Raw genomic sequence first — 19,396 nt, 5'->3', positions numbered from 1 at the left:
CTGTATGATGTTTGTAAACAAATCGATATTGGACCAGACAATCCAATGATTGGCACAATGAGATATGAGTGAGTTGGTATGGTTTTTACGCTTTCAACAATATTCCAGCAATATCATGCCGGGATACACCAGGGATGGGCTTCACACATTGTACCCATGTGGGGATTGGAACCGGGGTCTTCGGCGTGACGAGTGAACACTTTAACCAGTAGGCTACCAGTCAGCTTGAAGAATAATGGCACTGGCAGAAATTCGGGCTGCATGTATGTTATACAAATGAATGCTATTATATGTATGTGATCAAAGTTTATGATGGCGGTACTGAATATATGTTAGAGAATGATATCATTACTGGAGTCACCCAGTGTACGAAATACACGTAGTTTCCAAATTTTGTTGGTCATTCGGAGTAGCTGTTCCTGAAGGTAACTTGCCCACAAAAATACTTCACTATGGCCAAATCTGAATGTAGAAACTAAGCAAATCATTACGAAAGAGTACCATCCAAAACCGGTGACCCCATGAAAATTCAATAGCCAGTTGGACCAGTGACTGTGGAGATTCACTGCCCCGATTATACCTGCTTGGGCGGTATGTGGAGCTGATGGCCAGGTGTCATTGCTTAACGTAAAGGGAACCCTATGGAAGTGATCTTAAATGTTAGCTTCAAATTCTGGTAAACATGTAACTGTGTTTCATTACACCGATCCAAGCTACTTATGACTGATCTGGCACCTGAGTGAGTGAGGGGATGTAGTTTTATGCCGCACTCAGCAATAGTCCAGTTATATGGCGGCGGGATGTAAATAACCATCCGGTCTCGTTAGTCGCCTCTTACGACAAGTACAGGTTACTGAAGATCAAATTCTAACCAGCATCTTCACGCGTCACAAGCACCTGAAACAAAACATCACAGTATCAACAGTTTCTGCAAATTATATCCGAAGAACAGGTAAGTTAATGTCGGGTCTGTAATAGCTCACTGAATGATATCCTTATAATGTAGAAATCTTTTGCCAATGTGATCACCGAATTGACATCACATTCATGAAAATATGAAGGGAGAGGGCATTACCTTGTCTACAGCCTCTCTTCAGGAGACATACTTCCGTTTGTAATCAAATATTGTTTCTCAAATATTTCACCAAATTCGAGTACAAGAAATATACCGTGGAAGCTGTCAAAAACCGGCATCTGTCCATTCCGGTAAGTTGGCAACACCGGCATAAAATCTCAGTCCCATTTGTGGCTTTTACATTATCATCAGCTCTCCAATCCGGCACATTGTCTAAAATGGATTATGTACATGTATTCAGTCCCGATGAGTGCCGGTTTACACAACTTCCACTGTAAAAAACTAAGACGCTGATATATCTAGGTGGTGAATACAGTTTTGAGGGATCATGTATGTATAAAGAAAGTAAAGGCCAGACATGAGAGTGTAACACTTACACAAAGTCGATAAAGAACATACCCCAGGAGCGTTAGCTTCACTCTAAGCCAAAGCTTGTATACTATCATAAATTTGTCTTGTGTGTTATCTTAAATGTACCTGTCAAACAGAAATCAATTTTATTAAGAGTTAAGAAGTTTGGCATTAACTGCACATGTGGAGAGAAGCATACTAAATTAATGTTATACGTCTGTTGTGCCCATACGTCACTTATAGATGCAAGAGGGAAACGGTGACAATTTGCATGCACCGTAAACTTTTTGCCGTACCGTGGAGTGATTGATTTTAAGCTGGAAACAAGCTGAGACATTTTCGTAAGTGCGTTACATTCTTTTCATACAGTTGAGGATTCGGGTTAGAATTGGCCTTTAGTAACCCATGCTTGTCGTGAGAGGCGACTAACGGGATCGGGTGGTCAGGTTCGGGTTGACATATGTCATCGCATCACAATTGTGCAGATCGTTGCTCATACTGTTGACCACTTGATTGTCGGGACCTGACTCGATTAATTACAAACTCCCGCCATGTAGACGGACTATTGCTGAGTGCGGTGGTAAACATGTATAAAGAACAAGTAAAGTGACCTTCTAGGGGCATGATAACAAATAATTAAATATCAAAAAAACAAAAAACAAAAAGGGCTGGACGGTGTTATAAATTCTCATATCGTCAACGTATATGGAGGCGGCGCAGGGTTGATTCCCATATGATATTGACACTGCACTTACTGCTGCAGACATGTATCAGTGTAGTGTGCTCTGTCAACGGTCAATATATTTCAAAAGGGCAAAGTCCAAATTAATCTTGCGTTAGCTGTGTTACAGTGAACCCGAGTCTCTCAGGATGTTTTTATTTGGATAAGTAGAGCGGCACGTACATTAAGTGCAGATTTTATGAGAAAGAGGAAAGTGTTTCAGGAAGGTTGCATCATGTGTTGCATCAGCCATACATGAAATGTTATTAACGCATTCAAACCTCCAGGGCGTTTTAGCTGATCCAGCGAATTTTCTCAAAGACGTTTTTGTTTGTCTTTACATTTTATTATATACTTTCTGTTTATTGTAAACGTCAAAACATCCGGTCCGCACCATTTCGGCCTTTCCACTCATATCGTGCTAACACTCCATTTGTGAAATCCTGCCTAAAGCCAAGTCAAGCCGAAGTATGTTTGTAGCAACATTTACATCTATATTCCGCCAAATGACGGGCGATCAGTTATTCCCAAGAGTATATTATTGGATATTGATGACATACTTCCATTATTACATAGGTGTGTCGACCCTGAAGGTAATAAGCAAGCCATGCTTGCCATAAAAGGCGACTATGCTTGTCGTAAGAGGCGACTAACGGGAACGGGTGGTCAGACTCGCTGACTTGGTTAGACACATGTGATCGGTTACCAGTTGCGCAGAACGATGCTCCTATTATTGATCACTGGATTGTCTGGTCCAGACTTGATTAATACAGACCGCCGTCATATAGCTGGAATATTGCTGGGTGTGGCGTAAAACTGAATTCATTCACTCACTGACATTGGTGTGTCAACAACTTCCAAAAAAAAGAGGCTTATATACATTGTTTAACATGTACTAAAAAGTAGATTTAGGTTCCAGTATAGGTTATATTTTAATTTTATTTATGTAACCTGGCATCAAGTTGTTTCATGATGTACGCATATTAAACTTGTAAAATAAACAGTAAAATATTTTGATTAAAAAGAATCGCATGTATCTTAACATTATATATCAACACACGTCGATAAATGTTAATTAAACACCGTTATTAACTCGTGTCGCTACATTTGCTATCAGAAAGCACAAGGGAAGATTCCCTTTTCGGAAGTGTTATATCTGGCATGTTGAGAACTCGTTATCAGACCTGACCTTGTAAAAGTTAACCGGTCACTCACCCATCTGATCCTAGCTCAGTTTTGTAAACAAGGACAGTTTACTCCTGTACAACATGAAATTCTCAAATGTCTCGCCGAGGTAAAAACCAATGCTTATAATACAAGTGGGCGGATCGGTTGGCTGGAATCAGCCAATCAAATTCATAAATGTTAGCACCTGCGCAAAGATTCCCGTTTGGAACCCCTTACACATGTTGGGCGACGAATAGCAATCACTTGGTGATTTATTGATTAATACCTCGTGGGTTTATAAGTTTTGAGATTTCTTATCATGGCTTGTGTTGATGAAGTGAAGTCTGTGGGTAATGTTCCGGGAGACATAATGGTGGGCTTCATTGGGGCGGGGCGGATGGCGCAGGCCCTGGCCAGCGGCTTTATCTCTTCAGGTAGGCCCCGACTCGGAATAACGTAACACGTGTGACAATAACGTATGTCTATGTAGTTACTTTCAAATGGCACATGTGGTTTAAAATTCCGAATTAATAATAACTGAGGAACTATACGTACTTTATTATTAATCCTATTTATTCTATGTTCAAGTTCAGATCATTTGAAATGATCTTACATACACGGTTCTTATTCGCCCCATGTCAAGTTTTACCACCTCCTCCAAGATAAAAAAAAGCAGTTCTAATAACAACACCTTATTTATTTAAGTATAAGAACTTGTCATCATGTCAAGGTAATGAAGAGAAGCTACACACATGGTTAAAACATAGGTTTTCTTCAGAATATAAGTATTCTGTTTCTATATTGACCCTTATAGTGACACGTTTAAAATCCTTGTGTCTAAACCATAGCTATTGCTTGCTCCAAACCAGTATATGGTGGAGAAAAGCAGCATAAACATTTACATAAAAAATGTTTCCAAACAAAGATTTCAAAAGCACGTCTGGTCAAAACACTATCCAGGCACAACCTTTTTGTATGGTCATTGTGAATAAAATCACACTCTAATTCCATCTTCTTGTTTATTATCTCAGTAGAAAGGGTGAATTTCTGCATTATGGGGAACACATATTTACCCTTTTATCTTTACTGTCTAATCATTCACCATTGTGTAAGGATATACCCCAAAATGTGTTGATAATACAATTGGTGACATCATGTTACCCCTTCATCATGAAGTTCATGTGAATCACTTCAAAATGCCATTCAAGGGTTTCTTTCTGCTTGTGTCACATACAGATGCTTATAAGAATTAAGGTTGTGGAAACTCATTTGGCCTTCTTGTATATTCATACTATGAGTTATGTATGTTATTTGGACTGTTTCTGTGATCCAGTGGGTGGGTAGAATGGCCCACTGGTTAAAGCGTTCACTTGAAGACCCAGGTTCATTTTCCCCCATGGATACAATGTGTGAAGCCCATTTCTGATGTCCACCACTGTGATATTGCTGGAATGTTTGCTAAAAACAGCCTACAAACTAAAATCACTCACCCACTGTGGTCCAGTTGATAGAGTGTTTGCCCAGAAGGCAGATGCTAGATCCCTGGTAGATCATACCAATGCCTTAAAATTTGCTACTTTCTGCTAAGCATTGTAGGGTGAAACAAGGACTAATGCAGTTTGTATGTTTTGTCTGATACAGATATTCATGTTAAAACTGCAAAATCACACTTAGACACATTTTCTCTCCCTCTCTCTCTTTCTCTCTCTCACTCACCCACACACCACCCACCCACACACCACACACCACACACATCCATATTGCTGAAAAAAAAAACAATTTGAAAAGAGAATTGTTCGTAGGTCTTTTGTTCATTTAAGCAGGAACTAGTTCATGAGACACAACAGGTTTCAAAGTTCAGCCAATGTAACAGATTTGTGTGTGCATATGCTGAGAGACTTTGTTGACATCCAGATAACCCAGAAACTTCTGGTCTCCTGGAAATATGGCTGTCAGCCTGCTTCATGGCTTGACCCCATCTATGTGGTGTATGAAGATGTACTTGTTGATACCCTGCCTGGTGTTTGACGGGAACATAATAAAACAAAGACTTGTGGTTTATTCTATGTGTGAATGGGGTATTCATGCTAAACTGCAGCATGATATCTCACAGGTCATCCTCGATATCTCCAGGGTATACGTTCCGATAAGTCTCCACTATACCCTTGATGCATCTACAGCTTGGCTCGATAAACTTATTACCTCCCTTTCCTGGCACTGCATTCTCACAGTAGCCAATCAGCTAAGCCACTGTTACAGCCAAGATTGCCAGCGTCTACAAAGATAGCGGTCGCTGCAGCAAACTTTTGTTCGCAGTGCGACTCAGGTTTTGGGGAAATTATAGTGATGAACTGATAGGTCCGAAACATATCTTAAATACACACATGAACTCCTATGTCTTTCAAAGAACCTATGCATGTTTTGTGTTGCCAAGATTAATCAGTTAGATAATTTAAAAAGCAAAAATGAGCAGTGATTGATTCGCTCAGTTTCCCAGCATAGACACCTGACTGGATAAAAAATCTGCCAAGGGAGGTAATAAGTTTTTTGGGCTGCGCCATAGATGCATCCAAGGTATAGTGGAGACTCATAGGAATATATACCCAGGAGATATTGAGGATGGACACAGGTGTCCAGAAACACATTCACACACACAGCAACACACACACAGATCGAGGAAGCACACAGAAACACAGAAAGAGAGTGCAACACACACACAGATCAAGAAACACAGAAACACACACCGAGTAGTATTCATGTTAAACCACAGCCGCATGTTACTGGTCTATTCACCCTCCCGCCACAGAACAAAGAATCACACACAAACTTACACACAAATGACATACACACTGCAATAACTACAGAAACATATTTTAGTTAAAAATGTCAAACTTACCATGCTTGATTCAGTGTAGTTCATTCATTAGCCTTGATTGCATTGTTTATACATTCACACAGCAGTGTCAAATGTTGATTTGTTAGCTTCTGGTTATACGAACTGCATTATGTTGTGGATGTTCTGTGGATGCTAGTCATATCGTGTTTTATTGGTGAATATAACCTTCTTCACATTTGTCATCTGTTGCCAGAATGTATCCGTGGTGATATGTCATAAACACTAGATACCATTATCGCTGCATGATAATCTTGGGAGAGCGGGTACATATTTCCGATTTCTTTTCAGTTTTCATCAGACCTAATTTCAATTTAATTGTGTGCCAAAGAATACAATTCTTTCATTTGTAAATAGCGGATTAAAGTACATGTACTAATTTAAATTATTATACAAGGATCACACCCTTTTGTCTCAAAACTGAAACATATTGACTTAAATTATTTTGCCTTCCCTTAATTGACATTGCAAGATAAGCCGATATTCAAACAATAGTATTTAATATGCTACAATTGACAATAGTGAGAGAGTTAGTTTTATGACACAGTGAGCGATATTCCAGCTATATGGTGACGGAATGTAAATAATCGAGTCTGGACCAGATGATTCAGTGATCAACAGCTTGCGCTTTGATCTTTGCATTTGGGAACCAATGATGTGTCAACCAAGTCAGCGAGCCTGACCACCTGATCCTGTTAGTCGCCTCTTATGACAAGCTTAGTCGCTTTTTGTCACAAGCACAGGTTGCTTAAGACCTATTCTAGCCGCATGTTGGTTGACAATAGTTTGATTTAGGGAGTTGTTATGTTGCAGGTTTTTGCTGTTCCTTGCTGTTCCTCTCAACATGCTCACAAGATTGAAATATGCATGTAGTGCATGTTTTATAAACTTGTCTGTGATCATAATGGATCTGACCAAATCTAAACACTGAAATGGAAGATCTGAAGAAGATAACAAGATGTGGCCATATTAATATCATACAAAAAAATGTTCCCAGACTTTTACAATATTATTTTTAAATTTGATGAGTAAAATCTTTGAATTCAACAGTGTTTACTGACCTAGTTTTAAAACAATCAGCACTTCCAGTCCTTCATACATTCTTAAAACCTCCATTGTTTCAGAGTTTGTAAATATTCATGTGGAATGTCTTATTGCTGAGAATAAGTTTGTTTTTTTTATCACAGATCTTTGCTTGTAAATTTCTTCCAGCCTGTCAGTTAGTCCCATATGATACGTATTTCTATTTGTTGCACGTAAATACTTTTCTGATTAATTGGTATTTCCAAAATCTGAATTTCAAGTTGAGTGAGTTTAGTTTGATGTTGCATTCAGTAATATTCAAAAAGGGGGAAAATGTATTCAACGGTGATGGGGTGCAAGTAGGTCCTTTGAATTTACTTTTGGTGTATCATTCTATAACTGAAGGCAGCTATAATGTAGAGCTATAGTATAACTGAAGGCTGCTATAATGTATTGCTGTAGTATAACTGAAGGCTGCTATAATGTATTGCTTTAGTATAACTGAAGACTGCTATAATGTATTGCTGTAGTATAACTGAAGGGTGCTAGAATGTATAGCTGTAGTATAACTGAAGGCTGCTATAATGTATTGCTGTAGTATAACTGAAGGCTGTTATAATGTGTAGCTGTAGTATAACTGAAGGCTGCTATAATGTATTGCTGTAGTATAACTGAAGGCTGTTATAATGTATAGCTGTAGTATAACTGAAGGCTGCTATAATGTATTGCTGTAGTATAACTGAAGGCTGCTATAATGCGTAGCTGTAGTATAACTGAAGGGTGCTATAATGTATTGCTGTAGTATGCCTGAAGGCTGCTATAATGTAGAGCCGTAGTATGCCTGAAGGCTGCTTTAATCTAGATCTGTAGTATGCCTGAAGGCTGCTATAATGTAGATCTGTAGTATGCCTGAAGGCTGCTATAATGTGTAGCTGTAGTATAACTGAAGGCTGCTATAATGTGTAGCTGTTGTATAAGTGAAGGCTGCTATAATGTAGATCTGCAGTATAACTGAAGGCTGCTATGATGTGTAGCTGTAGTATAGCTGAAGGCTGCTATAATGTAGATCTGCAGTATAACTGAAGGCTGCTATGATGTAGAGCTGTAGTATAACTGAAGGCTGCTATAATGTAAAACTGTAGTATAACTGAAGGTTGCTATGATGTAGAGCTGTAGTATAACTGAAGGCTGCTATAATGTAGATCTGCAGTATAACTGAAGGCTGTTATAATGTGTAGCTGTAGTATAACTGAAGGCTGCTGTAATGTAGACATGTGGTAATGAAGAATGCTGTGTAGGCACTGGTATTCTGTTATGATTATTCTGCACCATTGTTGATTTAGATTTCAAAATAGTCTAACATAAACCCTGAAGCAATCATACCGCACCCACCTACCCCAAAAAAAGCCTGTGCAAGTCTAGAAAATGTGGTAAGTCAAGATTTCCATTGCTTCTGAAAATGAAGAAAGTCTCAGGGCTCCTTTTCATTATATTTTATTATTCACAGTTATTCACACCAAACAGATTGCATCATAACAAGATTCTGAAAAGGAATTTGACATTTTCAAGGTCAGACAGCTGCGTGACGCTTGGATGATGAAACCTTTGACAGTCTGTTGAGCACATGGTGTACAATGGTGGCTTTCAGGAAATATTGATTGTCTGTCTACACGTTCTCCTTACACACAATTAATGTCTAGAACCTCCTCCAGCTGGACAACATGTGACATCATGTTGGCCAGGTACACATAAACATGCCAATTAAATTCTGTGATGTGTGGTATACATTTTGTTATAGACTGTTAACAGACTGATATATGGTATGTAGTACTTAGTTGTGTAGTTCCATTTGATGTGTATACCATTAAAAAAAAGGGGATATTGGATTTACAAGTTTGATAAAATAAAATGCAAATGATGAAGCCAAGGAGGAAGGAGATGATGAAGAGAAATTAAGGGGAGATGCCACAATTTATTCCATTCCTTTGGAAATGTTTCATCTGCGCAGATGTATAATACTTGTCCGGATATGCATTAGCATTAGCTAGTGGTATGCTTGCAAAATGGAATATCCCTTACATTTTTAAATGATATGTATTTATGCCTTACTGAACAATTTCTGTTGAAGTGAAAAGAAGATTTTTTTCATTTGGTTGTTGAGTGTTTCATTCATTATACATGTATATATGTTTTGACTTTGAATTCATGATTTGTAAGTAAATTTTATCAGGATGATATACCATCCCAGTATGATGTACTTCATCAGCCCAGACACCACCGGAACAATGAAGTCATAATGAAGTTTCATGTAGTTGTTTCTGCTTGTGTACGTGAGGGTCATGCTAAAGACTTGAGTCGAGGTTCCTACATAGGTACAGTGGAAGTGGGTCATTTCTGAGGGCCCCTATAATGGTATTGCTGGAATATTGCATACAGCAAGAGACAGCCTCTAATACTCGCTCTAGAACACAAGGATTCAAATGGTCAACTTCGCTTCAGTTTCTGCCACTTCAGGAAGCCTCATCCTCCCCTCTCACCCACCAAACTGGCTTCCAATCACCTAGCAAAGGATTTCACAGACCCTGAACCACATTATTTTCCCTACAGATTTCATTATTTACCCTCACTGCAATGTTAAAGCCTTAAATGAAGCAAGTCTAGATTTCCTCAGGTTCAGGATCTCTGATCTCTTTGGGATGTCTTTTAAATGTAATTGGGGTTCTTTGGTACTGTCAAACTTATATATATTCAGGACCCGTGAAGGTCAGGGGTAGAATGGGCCTTCAGCAACCCATGCTTGCCATAAAAGGCGACTATCCTTATCGTAAAAGGTAACTAACGAGATTGGGTGGTCAGGCTTGCTGGCTTGGTTGACACGTCATCGGTTACCTATTGTGCAGATCGATGCTCATGCTGTTGATCACTGGATTGTCATGTCCAGATTGCATTATTTACGGACTGCTGCCATATAGCTGGAATATTGCTGTGTGTGGCATAAAACTAAATTCTCTCACTCACTATATATAATATTCAGAGTATAAGCTTTAGTCTAGGTCCTGCAGGGTACAGGTCCTCAAAGTTGGTATGATCTTCATGCATATGGGACTCGTGAAGGTCCCTGGGTAGAATAGGCCTTCAGCAACCCATGCTTGCCACAAAAGGTGACTATGCTTGTAAGAGGCGACTAATGGGATTGGGTGGTCAGGCTCGCTGACTTGGTTGACACATGTCATCGGTTCCCAATTGTGCAGATCGATCCTCATGTTGTTGATCACTGGATTGTCTGGTCCAGACTTGATTATTTACAGACTGCCGCCATATAGCTGGAATATTGCCGAGTGCTGCGTAAAACTAAACTTACTCACTCACTCACTCATGCAAATGGAAGTTGGATTTTGATTGGCAAGTTGCCATTTTCTTGTTTCATGAATCCTGAAGTTCATGTATCCATACTTGTCGCAGGGCTTGGATTTTGTGAGCTTTGCTTTGATCATGTTGATTTGGAAAGTTGTTCTTTGTGATTCCTGTCTGTGATGGTGATTTTGAGCCATGCTGCCCCTATAACATAATACACTCTTTTCAAGGAGGATATCATTAATCTGGACATTTGTTAAAATACAGTGCCACTTGGAATCATGTATTAGAAACTAAAGTTTGAGACTCTTTCATTGCAGGGTTGGTTCGAGCTGCCAATATCAGAGCCAGTGACCCTGATCCGAAGTCTCTCAACCGTATAAAGGTGAGAGAGATGAAGTTTGAACCACTGCTAGTATCATATGTAAGGCGACAGCAAGACTGGGTATTATTCATTGCACCCACATCAGAAATAGAACTCATGATCATGTGCCGTTGCTTCAAAACCTTGTCCGTCGTGATTCTGAAGACGTTAGGTCTGGATCAGAAAGTTGCAGATAGAGTGTTATTTTGCTTGGTTTGCTGTCTAACACCACATTCAGGAATATTCAAGCTAGGGGGAAGTGGTCTGTAAGTATGCAAGTCAATCCACTGATCGACATCATGAGCATTAATCGAAACATTTGTGGCACAATGACATGTCAGCCAAGTCAGTGAGCCTCCCCCTCTGATCCTCTTAGAGGCCTCTTACGACAAGCATGAGTTGATGAAAACCAATTTGACCCAGGATTTTCACAGGCCTGTAGAGTATCATGGCCACTGTTGTTGGGGTACACGAGCTGGCTTCACTGGCTCTCGTAGTCAAATCACAGCTTTACATTTTTTTTTCAATAGGTAGTGAGTGAGAGTAAGTGCTTTTAGCAACACTTTGAGCAGTATTCACCATGTGTGAGATTGTTGTGAAAAAGAAATGAAAATCTCAGTCTAAGTAAACTTCATCTCAGTGTATGTCATTACACTCCACCACTGAGTCTAACAAAACCTAGTAGAAGGTCGCGTCAGGTAACCTATGAGCAACCAATGACAGTCCAATCAAATGCGAGACGGTTAAATAGATTTAACCAATCAGACAATGGCTACTATTTATGGATCAGAGGTACTTTCTAAATATTCAGGTCACCGACACAGATCTCTCCCCAAACTAAAATTAGCATATAACACAGTTTTTTGACCTGCAGTATATACGCTTTAGGGTTTCTGATGACATGGTTACCATTAGCTAATATTTCCACAAGATAACATCCATGAATAATGTCAAAAACACTATTTTCAGTGACTGTTTTCTCACTGTTGTCGTGGCTGTACGTATGCCATGTGCATCACCCGGAAGCGATCGCACACTAAATAGCATTTGGAATCGTTCGGGTACGAACCTTTTCAAGATGAAAAGTTCATAAGGGATGTGTGAATGTGCGCTTATGCGATTTGGTAAGCTGTGTTCTGATTGGTCAGTCTCAAAGGTTACCTGACGCGACCTCCCATAAGGTTTTGTTAGACTCAGTGGTGGAGTGTAACGAAAAGTACTGAGGATACGATCGTAAGTTTACTTAGACTGTGAAAATCTGATATGTTGGCCATAGGTATGATCCTGGCAAACATGCAATTGTGTGAACTGGCATCACAACCAATCACAGGGTCCTGGATTGCTCAAGGTCTGCAGCTCTGCAGTACCTTACTGGGCATCTGCTGAGCAAATTTAGGTGGAAGTATCAGTGCATGTTACATTAGAATAGAAAGTATGAGAAACTTACACTGCCTCACAGATGAAAGATCTGTGCACGAGCTGGTGCCAACATTAATTTTTTCAGCATTAATTTGTATTTTTTTTTATATAAGTGTAGTAATTACTAATACCAGTTTCTATGTCACAGGAGCTTGGCGTGTCTGTTACCAGAGACAACAAGGAGATTGTCAGTCATAGCAGTTTGGTTGTCATCGCTGTCAAGCCGCAAGTCGTGGAACCCGTTTTGAAAGAAGTCTCACCTGTTGTGTCCCAGAACAATCTGTTCATGTCCATAGCAAGTGGAATCTCAATATCTACAATAGAGCAGGTTTGTTTATTGCTTACCTTACCCCTGGATGATATACTAACTGTCATAGTTCTGGACCAGACAATCCAGTGATTGGTGCTGTAAGCCATGATTGATACTGTCTGGGCATGATCACATGCTCAACATGCCTCATGACACAATGCTCATTCATGATAGAATAGTTTGCTAAAGTTAAGAATTTGTGGATGTCAACTTCTTTGTTTGGAGAACTGATGGACTCAACAATTCTAAGTACATTCTTACTCCTTTGTCATTCATTTGATGCAGGAGTAAGAATATACTCCAAAATGCATGTCCATCAAAATATAGGAGTTGACATCCATTAATTCTTGCCTATATGTTTGTTATTTCTAAAAACTGTTCAAACACTCAATAGTTTGTGATTGTGGAAATTCTAAACTAGGAACTCCACTGAGGACCATAGAGCAGGTGAGTGTTGAGTGAGTTTGACTTTACCAAACTAGTTCATACCCAGAATGTCATCACATTGAATCTATTACAGAACCAATTGATTTCTGCTATACCTCGGGCTAAAACACAATTATGATCCTTGTCCCTCCATACATTGTTCTGACACAATTCTATTCTTTGTCATAAGGCACAGTAGTTCTTTAACACCTCGAGATGAAACTCCGTGTTAGAACAAGTTGGTGTCTGATATGTGTCATTTGCACTGAAAAGTAAGAAAGGTAGGACACTTCCTGGGGGATACCTTCTTTATAAAGTGTTTGAATGGCATTTATAAGTGATAAACATAAAATGTGGGAATTTATGGATATCAGCTTCTTTATAATCAGGAATACAAGAACTTGACATCCATAAATTCTAATATTATAACTTCATTATTATATTATGATATGTTTTGTAATAGATTGTTAGATCCTTGTCAAGCAAGAGTGAAGGAGAGTACAGAACTCTCTCTCTCTCTCTCTCTCTCACACACACACACACACACACACACACACACACACACACACACACACACACACAGAGGGGAGGATTTAACAAAAACATGATTTTAAGTCTCCCTGCCATTGTCTTTTTGGAGGGTTTATGGGGCTACAGCTGCTGCTTACATGGTGGGAGGTCTTTCCTATGAAGGGGAGAGGATATGGGCTGGTGCTTGTTTTAGGATTTGTTGGTCAGTTTACTTGCTCGGTGGAGGGTGGTACTGATGATGTAGTAATTTAACTGGATTAAAACCTTGCGAAGGTGCTGGATTTCTGTAGAGAGGTGGTAGAGGAGAGGTTGATGGCTGCTTTTGTGAGATTGGATGTTATGCCAGTTTTCATTCTCAAAAGGTGATTCGATTTGAAATGTATGATTGGTTCAAGTGGGTTGGTTTTCTGTTGACATTTGTTTTCATCTTGTTACTAGAAATTGAACCATTTTTGCCTGTTTCTTTGCTAAACTTGACACTTATATGCTACAATAAAAATTATATACTCAGAGACAAAATATTAGTCTATCAACGTGCCTATACCAGCAGATAGGTTTGATAGAAGAGGTGCTGAGGGCTTGCTTTTCCAAGAATGTGATTTAGGTGAGGGGAGGTGAAATGGGGTTACACAATGCGTTTCAGAATATTTGGCTCATATGATGATGTGCATGTATGTGTATGTATCGCTGCTTGTACTAGCACATCCTCGATACCTCCAGGGTATACATTCTGATAAATCTCCACCTTACTCTGGCTGCATCAACGTCTCAGCCTGATAATTTTATTACCTCCCATGGCTGAATTTCTATCCAATCAAGACACATTATGCTGAATCAGAGTGGCAAGTCCTTGTTTCACCAATTAATGCAAAGCACCAGGCAAGAAACAACAAGTACCATGTTTTAGCAATTTTTGGTATGATTGTGCTGGGGTTTGGACCCTCTGGGCAGATGCTCTGACCACTATACCACATCATAATTTAGATTTCCATGAGGACTAGGGATGACTGGGTAGGGGAAGTCCATGAGCAGGACATGGTTCTGTTCATACCGGTAGTTGTCATTTCCGTAGGTGAGGTAAGAAGTTGTGATGTGTGGGTAGAGGTTATGGTGATGATGGAATCTGTGGAGAGGCTGGTGCTTATCTTGGTGATGCAGTTGCAGGGGAAGTGGATGGTATCTTCAATAGGGACAATGATGGGAAGGTTTACAATGTTGGATATGGGTTGCTTTGGCAATTTTATTGAATTTGTGAAAAGTCAGCTGATTTACCAAGTGGAGTAAGCTCAGTGGTGATTAATATCTTTCCAATTTCAGAATCTGCCAAAAGGAACCAGAGTGCTACGTGTGATGCCGAACACACCAGCTTTGGTGAGGGCTGGTGCAGCAGTGGTGTCACGAGGGTCAGCGGTGGAGGAAGGGGACACATCACTGGTGACAGCGCTGATGAACAGTGTTGGGCTGTGTGAGGAGAGCCAGGAGATGCTGCTTGATGTTGTAACAGGAGTCAGTGGCAGCGGACCAGCATATGTAAGTGGAGGGAGCTTATTAACAGAGGGTGGAGGTGGTATGCATTAGTCAGTCTCATGGTCAATCAACACCATTAATTTTCCCTTATACTCAACATTTTCTGCACTGAAAAATCCCTATATGAAGTAAGTCCTGAATTCTTAAGGTGCAAATGTCCAAGCTCACTGGGGTTGCCGTTCAATTTTCTATCAACTGGTGTAGAAAGTTATGGCTGGTATAAGAAATGGTTATTTTCAGCAGAAATGGGTATTATCATTTTTGCTAAAATGAACTTGTTGCCTTTTAGCTTAGGGATAGGAAATTTGAGGTACTGTACTTAATACGCCTAATTTGGTTAAGGATGTATTCTGCATTCTTTGAAGTTAGGTTCTGTCATGTTTTAAGAGCCAGTATAGCAGTGATAGAAATTAACCATATTTTCAGACAGGTCTACGGTCCAGTTGGCATAAAATCTTACTGGTCCAAGCTGTTTTCTGCTGGTCCACTTAAAAAAATGACGCAGTGAAAACTCATTTTATATTAACTAACTGAAGTGAGGTAAACACATTTAAATGATTATGGTGAGGCTTTTTATCTGTTATCAGAAGAGGGAATATGAATGGAAGTCTTTCCATCTTTATAATCAGTAATTACACATACTCTTGTCAATATTCCAGCAATGTCATGGCAAAGGACACCAGAAAGGGGCCTCACACATTTTACCCATGTGGGAAAACGAACATGGGTCTTCGGTGTGACGAGCAAACGCTTTAACCACTAGTCTACCCCACTGCCCTTGTTACCAGTAATAGCATATCTTGACATTTGCAGGCATTTGCAGCAATTGAGGCCCTATCAGATGGAGGTGTGAAAATGGGGCTACCTAGAGACCTGGCCATGAAACTTGCAGCTCAGACCATGTTGGTGAGAGAGTATACTTGACCTGACATAGCAACATGACCATAGTTTGATTATAATTTAATGCAAGTGTAATTTGCAGAGAAATGATAGTTTCATATTTTACAGTGACATACAAAACATACATGACATTGGTGACAGAAACAGTTGCCTCCCAGTATTCTGTAGTTGGTTAGACTGTTGTTACAGTCGGAATTCATTCCAACATTCAACAGTCTCAGAGTGTGTGTTTAGTTTTACACCACTTTTAGCAATATTCCAGCAATATCACAGCAGGGACACAAGAAATAGGCTTCACAGATTGTACTCATGTAAGGAATCTACCAGCCTGCCCAAATTAGTCTCAGAAAAATTGCACTACTTATCAAGACACTGACAGGGTTAGATCAACATACAGACAAACAATGCTCCTGAGAGCAAGAGCTTACACTTTGAGCTTGCACCTGAAAGGCACAGAAAATTGCACTTAAGATAAATGATAAAAATCTCCAGGATGTAGTCACAAACACATGCCTGCAGCTGTCAAAAGAGTCCGGTGACATACAGAGTAACTGGACCATCACACTCACTGGAAAGGAAAGTTATTTCAGATGCAGTTTGGATCAATACTTTTGCCTCAAAACTTGGAAACTTGTTGCATGAATAAGATTTACTTCCTCTATCTGCATTACCAATGTAAATTAACTTTATTTAAATTTACATATGATGCTTTATTTGGATACACACAGGAAGCAAGTCTGTTTGGATTAATAAACTGCCTATTTTTATCCCCCGCAACGCGTTTTGCAGTGGGTATTGAGTGAGTGAGTGAGTTTAGTTTTACGCCGCACTCAGCAATATTCCAGCTATATGACGGCGGGCTGTAAATAATCGAGTCTGGACCAGACAATCCAGTGATCAACAACATGAGCATCGATCTGCGCAATTGGGAACCGATGACATGTGTCAACCAAGTCAGCGAGCCTGACCACCCGATCCCGTTAGTCGCCTCAGGTGAGTCGCCTTTTATGGCAAGCATGGGTTGCTGAAAGTGGGTATTGAAATGCCCTCTGTCGGTCCTTGCACATTTATCTTTTCTGTGCAGAACTTTAAAGCCATTCACTATTTCTTCACCAAACTTAGATCTGCTGGTGTACTGGTGCCTTTTGGTAGTTTGGGTATTCTGAATAAAATATTTTTGGCATTTCCATGGCATCAGCTTTGACTTTTAAAAAATGAAATTGGTAGTAGAGCTCTTTTCCTGAGCAGAACTCTAACCCTGTTCACTTTTTCTTTAGCAAGAAAGGATATTTTGCTGTCGTGGGGGGATATTGACGACTCTGTCTTCTTTTTTTGTCTTGTATTCTTGTAATCCTACCAAGAAAATATGGAATTTTTTTTAGCTTAGTTTCTTTTCTAAACAGGCATTGAGCAGCAACTTGACAAAAGGGAGATAACTCTTCACACTTTTATTGACCATAAATTTGTGTCCGTTGTTAAATATAATTATACTTTGACTTATTGGAATAGTGCAATATGCTTTTAAATTTTATTGATACCTATTTCTTTAACAATGTTTATGAAGCTGTTAAATTTATATTCTAAGAAATCTTCCTGAGGTTTCCTTGATTTCCATGTGATTTTATTACCCAAGTTTTTTTGAACTGATATTTCTCTCTTAGGCCATATGGCTGGAAGCTACTTTTAAATTGCTGTAATAATGTAACGTCTTACCTCATGAATTACAGCATGCAACACATAAATAAACCATATCGTTTTCATGCACTTTTAAGGCGTTAATAAATAGAAAAAAAACCTAATATATCAATAACACACTGATGTAAATGTACCTGAATTTCAGTACATAGCTCGAGCAAACTTAGTCTTACCTGTTATTGTACTTCTACTATTTCAGCCCACAAGATTTAACATTATTCTACTACAGCCTTCCAAAACAGTGGCTGTGGGCTGCAGAGTGATAAACCGTTGGAACTTCATTGGACCGGATTTGTCTTTGCTTTTCAGGGAGCTGCCAAGATGGTTCTGGAGTCTGGAAAACATCCTGGACAACTGAAAGATGAAGTCTGCTCCCCTGGGGGAACCACCATTGCTGCTATGCATAAACTTGAGAAGGCTGGGTTTAGAGGGGCTTTGATAGATGCAGTGGAAGTGGCAACACTACGAGCTAGAGAGCTGGGACAGAAGAAGTGAAATTGTACGTTAAGTCTTGATGCAATGCATTGTGTTTTTCACTAGTGGGTCCTGACAATCAAAATGTCTCAGAATAATGAAAGAGGCAAGCCATGGCTTGTCCACAACTGGTGACCAGCTGTTTAAGTGTTCTGATCACAATTATTGTCTTGTGCTGAAATGGTGGAAGTACTCAGAACTGTTAAAATGCTGTGCATGACTGTATAACCATCTGTATACAAGTGTGTAATTGAATGGCAGGGGATGCTTATGCACAGTCCTGTTTAATTGTTATGACAAAATGAAGAATGGACGTAATAATGTTAGCCAGTAATTTGGCAATGTCTCACCCCACTATAAAATAATGAAATATTTATAACAAACTTTCCTTCTTTTTATTATTTGGTCACATAGATGCTTGAAATGACTGGTGTCTGCATGACCACCCGTCATTGGCTGTCGAAATATTGAAGACATTGGGTGCAATTTTTTTAGGTATTGTATTTATGCAAGTTTGAAAAAGTGATCTAAGTGATTGTGGTGATCTTAAGACAGGGTCAAATTTCACCTAACTCAACTGGTGTTTGCGTAATCCCCTAATGTAGGTTGTCATTAAATTTGAAGACACTGGGTACAACAGTCCATGAGGTATTGCTTTAACAAAGACTTTGAAAATTGGTCAGTGTCTTTGTGGCCTTGAAAATAAGGCCACGGTTAACAAAATTTACTGGTGCCAAAAGGCTGTCACCAAATCTAAAGACATTGGGCATGACAGTTAATGTTATCTCGTCAACAAGAATAAGGAATGTAGGCTGCTGACTACATGGTCCCTCCAACCAAACGATGTTTTATTGGGGAATTGGTTCAAGGTAATGGCTGAATTCATAATACCTTTAATACTGTCCTACCAAACCATGCATCATGAATCATCTGAAAGTGCTTAATCACTGGATATGGCTTACAGAACACACCAAGGCAAAATGGGTAAAGTAACAGCTCTTAGACCCATCAGAATGTTTAGCCTGATGTATGTATTTTTTTCTTCAATAAAAAATGTGTCTTGATGAGAAAAAGGATAACAACTATATATAATGTATCTATTTTTTTTAAGATTCCATAGACATCATGAAAATGTCCTTTGTCATACAATGACTCACTTGACAAAC

The 19,396-nt window shown here is 39.4% G+C and overlaps 1 protein-coding gene across 1 annotated transcript; it reads left to right on the top strand.

Moving 5' to 3' along the window:
- Nucleotides 1-3,523: 3,523 nt before the first annotated feature.
- On the top strand, nucleotides 3,524-19,328 carry LOC137277994 (pyrroline-5-carboxylate reductase 2-like). The gene is made up of 6 exons (XM_067810022.1): nucleotides 3,524-3,748; nucleotides 10,905-10,969; nucleotides 12,516-12,695; nucleotides 14,952-15,164; nucleotides 15,975-16,067; nucleotides 18,066-19,328. Exons 1-6 carry the CDS (start codon nucleotides 3,634-3,636, stop codon nucleotides 18,249-18,251), a joined length of 852 nt encoding a protein of 283 aa, XP_067666123.1. The 5' UTR covers nucleotides 3,524-3,633; the 3' UTR covers nucleotides 18,252-19,328.
- The last annotated feature ends 68 nt before the right edge of the window (nucleotides 19,329-19,396 follow it).

This window comes from Haliotis asinina, chromosome 3 (genome assembly GCF_037392515.1).
Source record: "Haliotis asinina isolate JCU_RB_2024 chromosome 3, JCU_Hal_asi_v2, whole genome shotgun sequence".
NCBI classification, from domain to species: Eukaryota; Metazoa; Mollusca; class Gastropoda; order Lepetellida; family Haliotidae; genus Haliotis; species Haliotis asinina.
Note: the sequence above shows the minus strand (reverse complement) of the source record. Positions and strands in the feature narration are given on the sequence as shown.

Excerpts from the sequence above, each read along its gene's own strand:
- LOC137277994 (XM_067810022.1), top strand. The coding sequence starts at position 3,634 with ATGGCTTGTGTTGATGAAGTGAAGTCTGTGGGTAATGTTCCGGGAGAC. Across the intron at positions 12,696-14,951 it reads CAATATCTACAATAGAGCAG|AATCTGCCAAAAGGAACCAG; the intron begins GTTTGTTTATTG and ends TTCCAATTTCAG. Across the intron at positions 16,068-18,065 it reads TTGCAGCTCAGACCATGTTG|GGAGCTGCCAAGATGGTTCT; the intron begins GTGAGAGAGTAT and ends TTTGCTTTTCAG.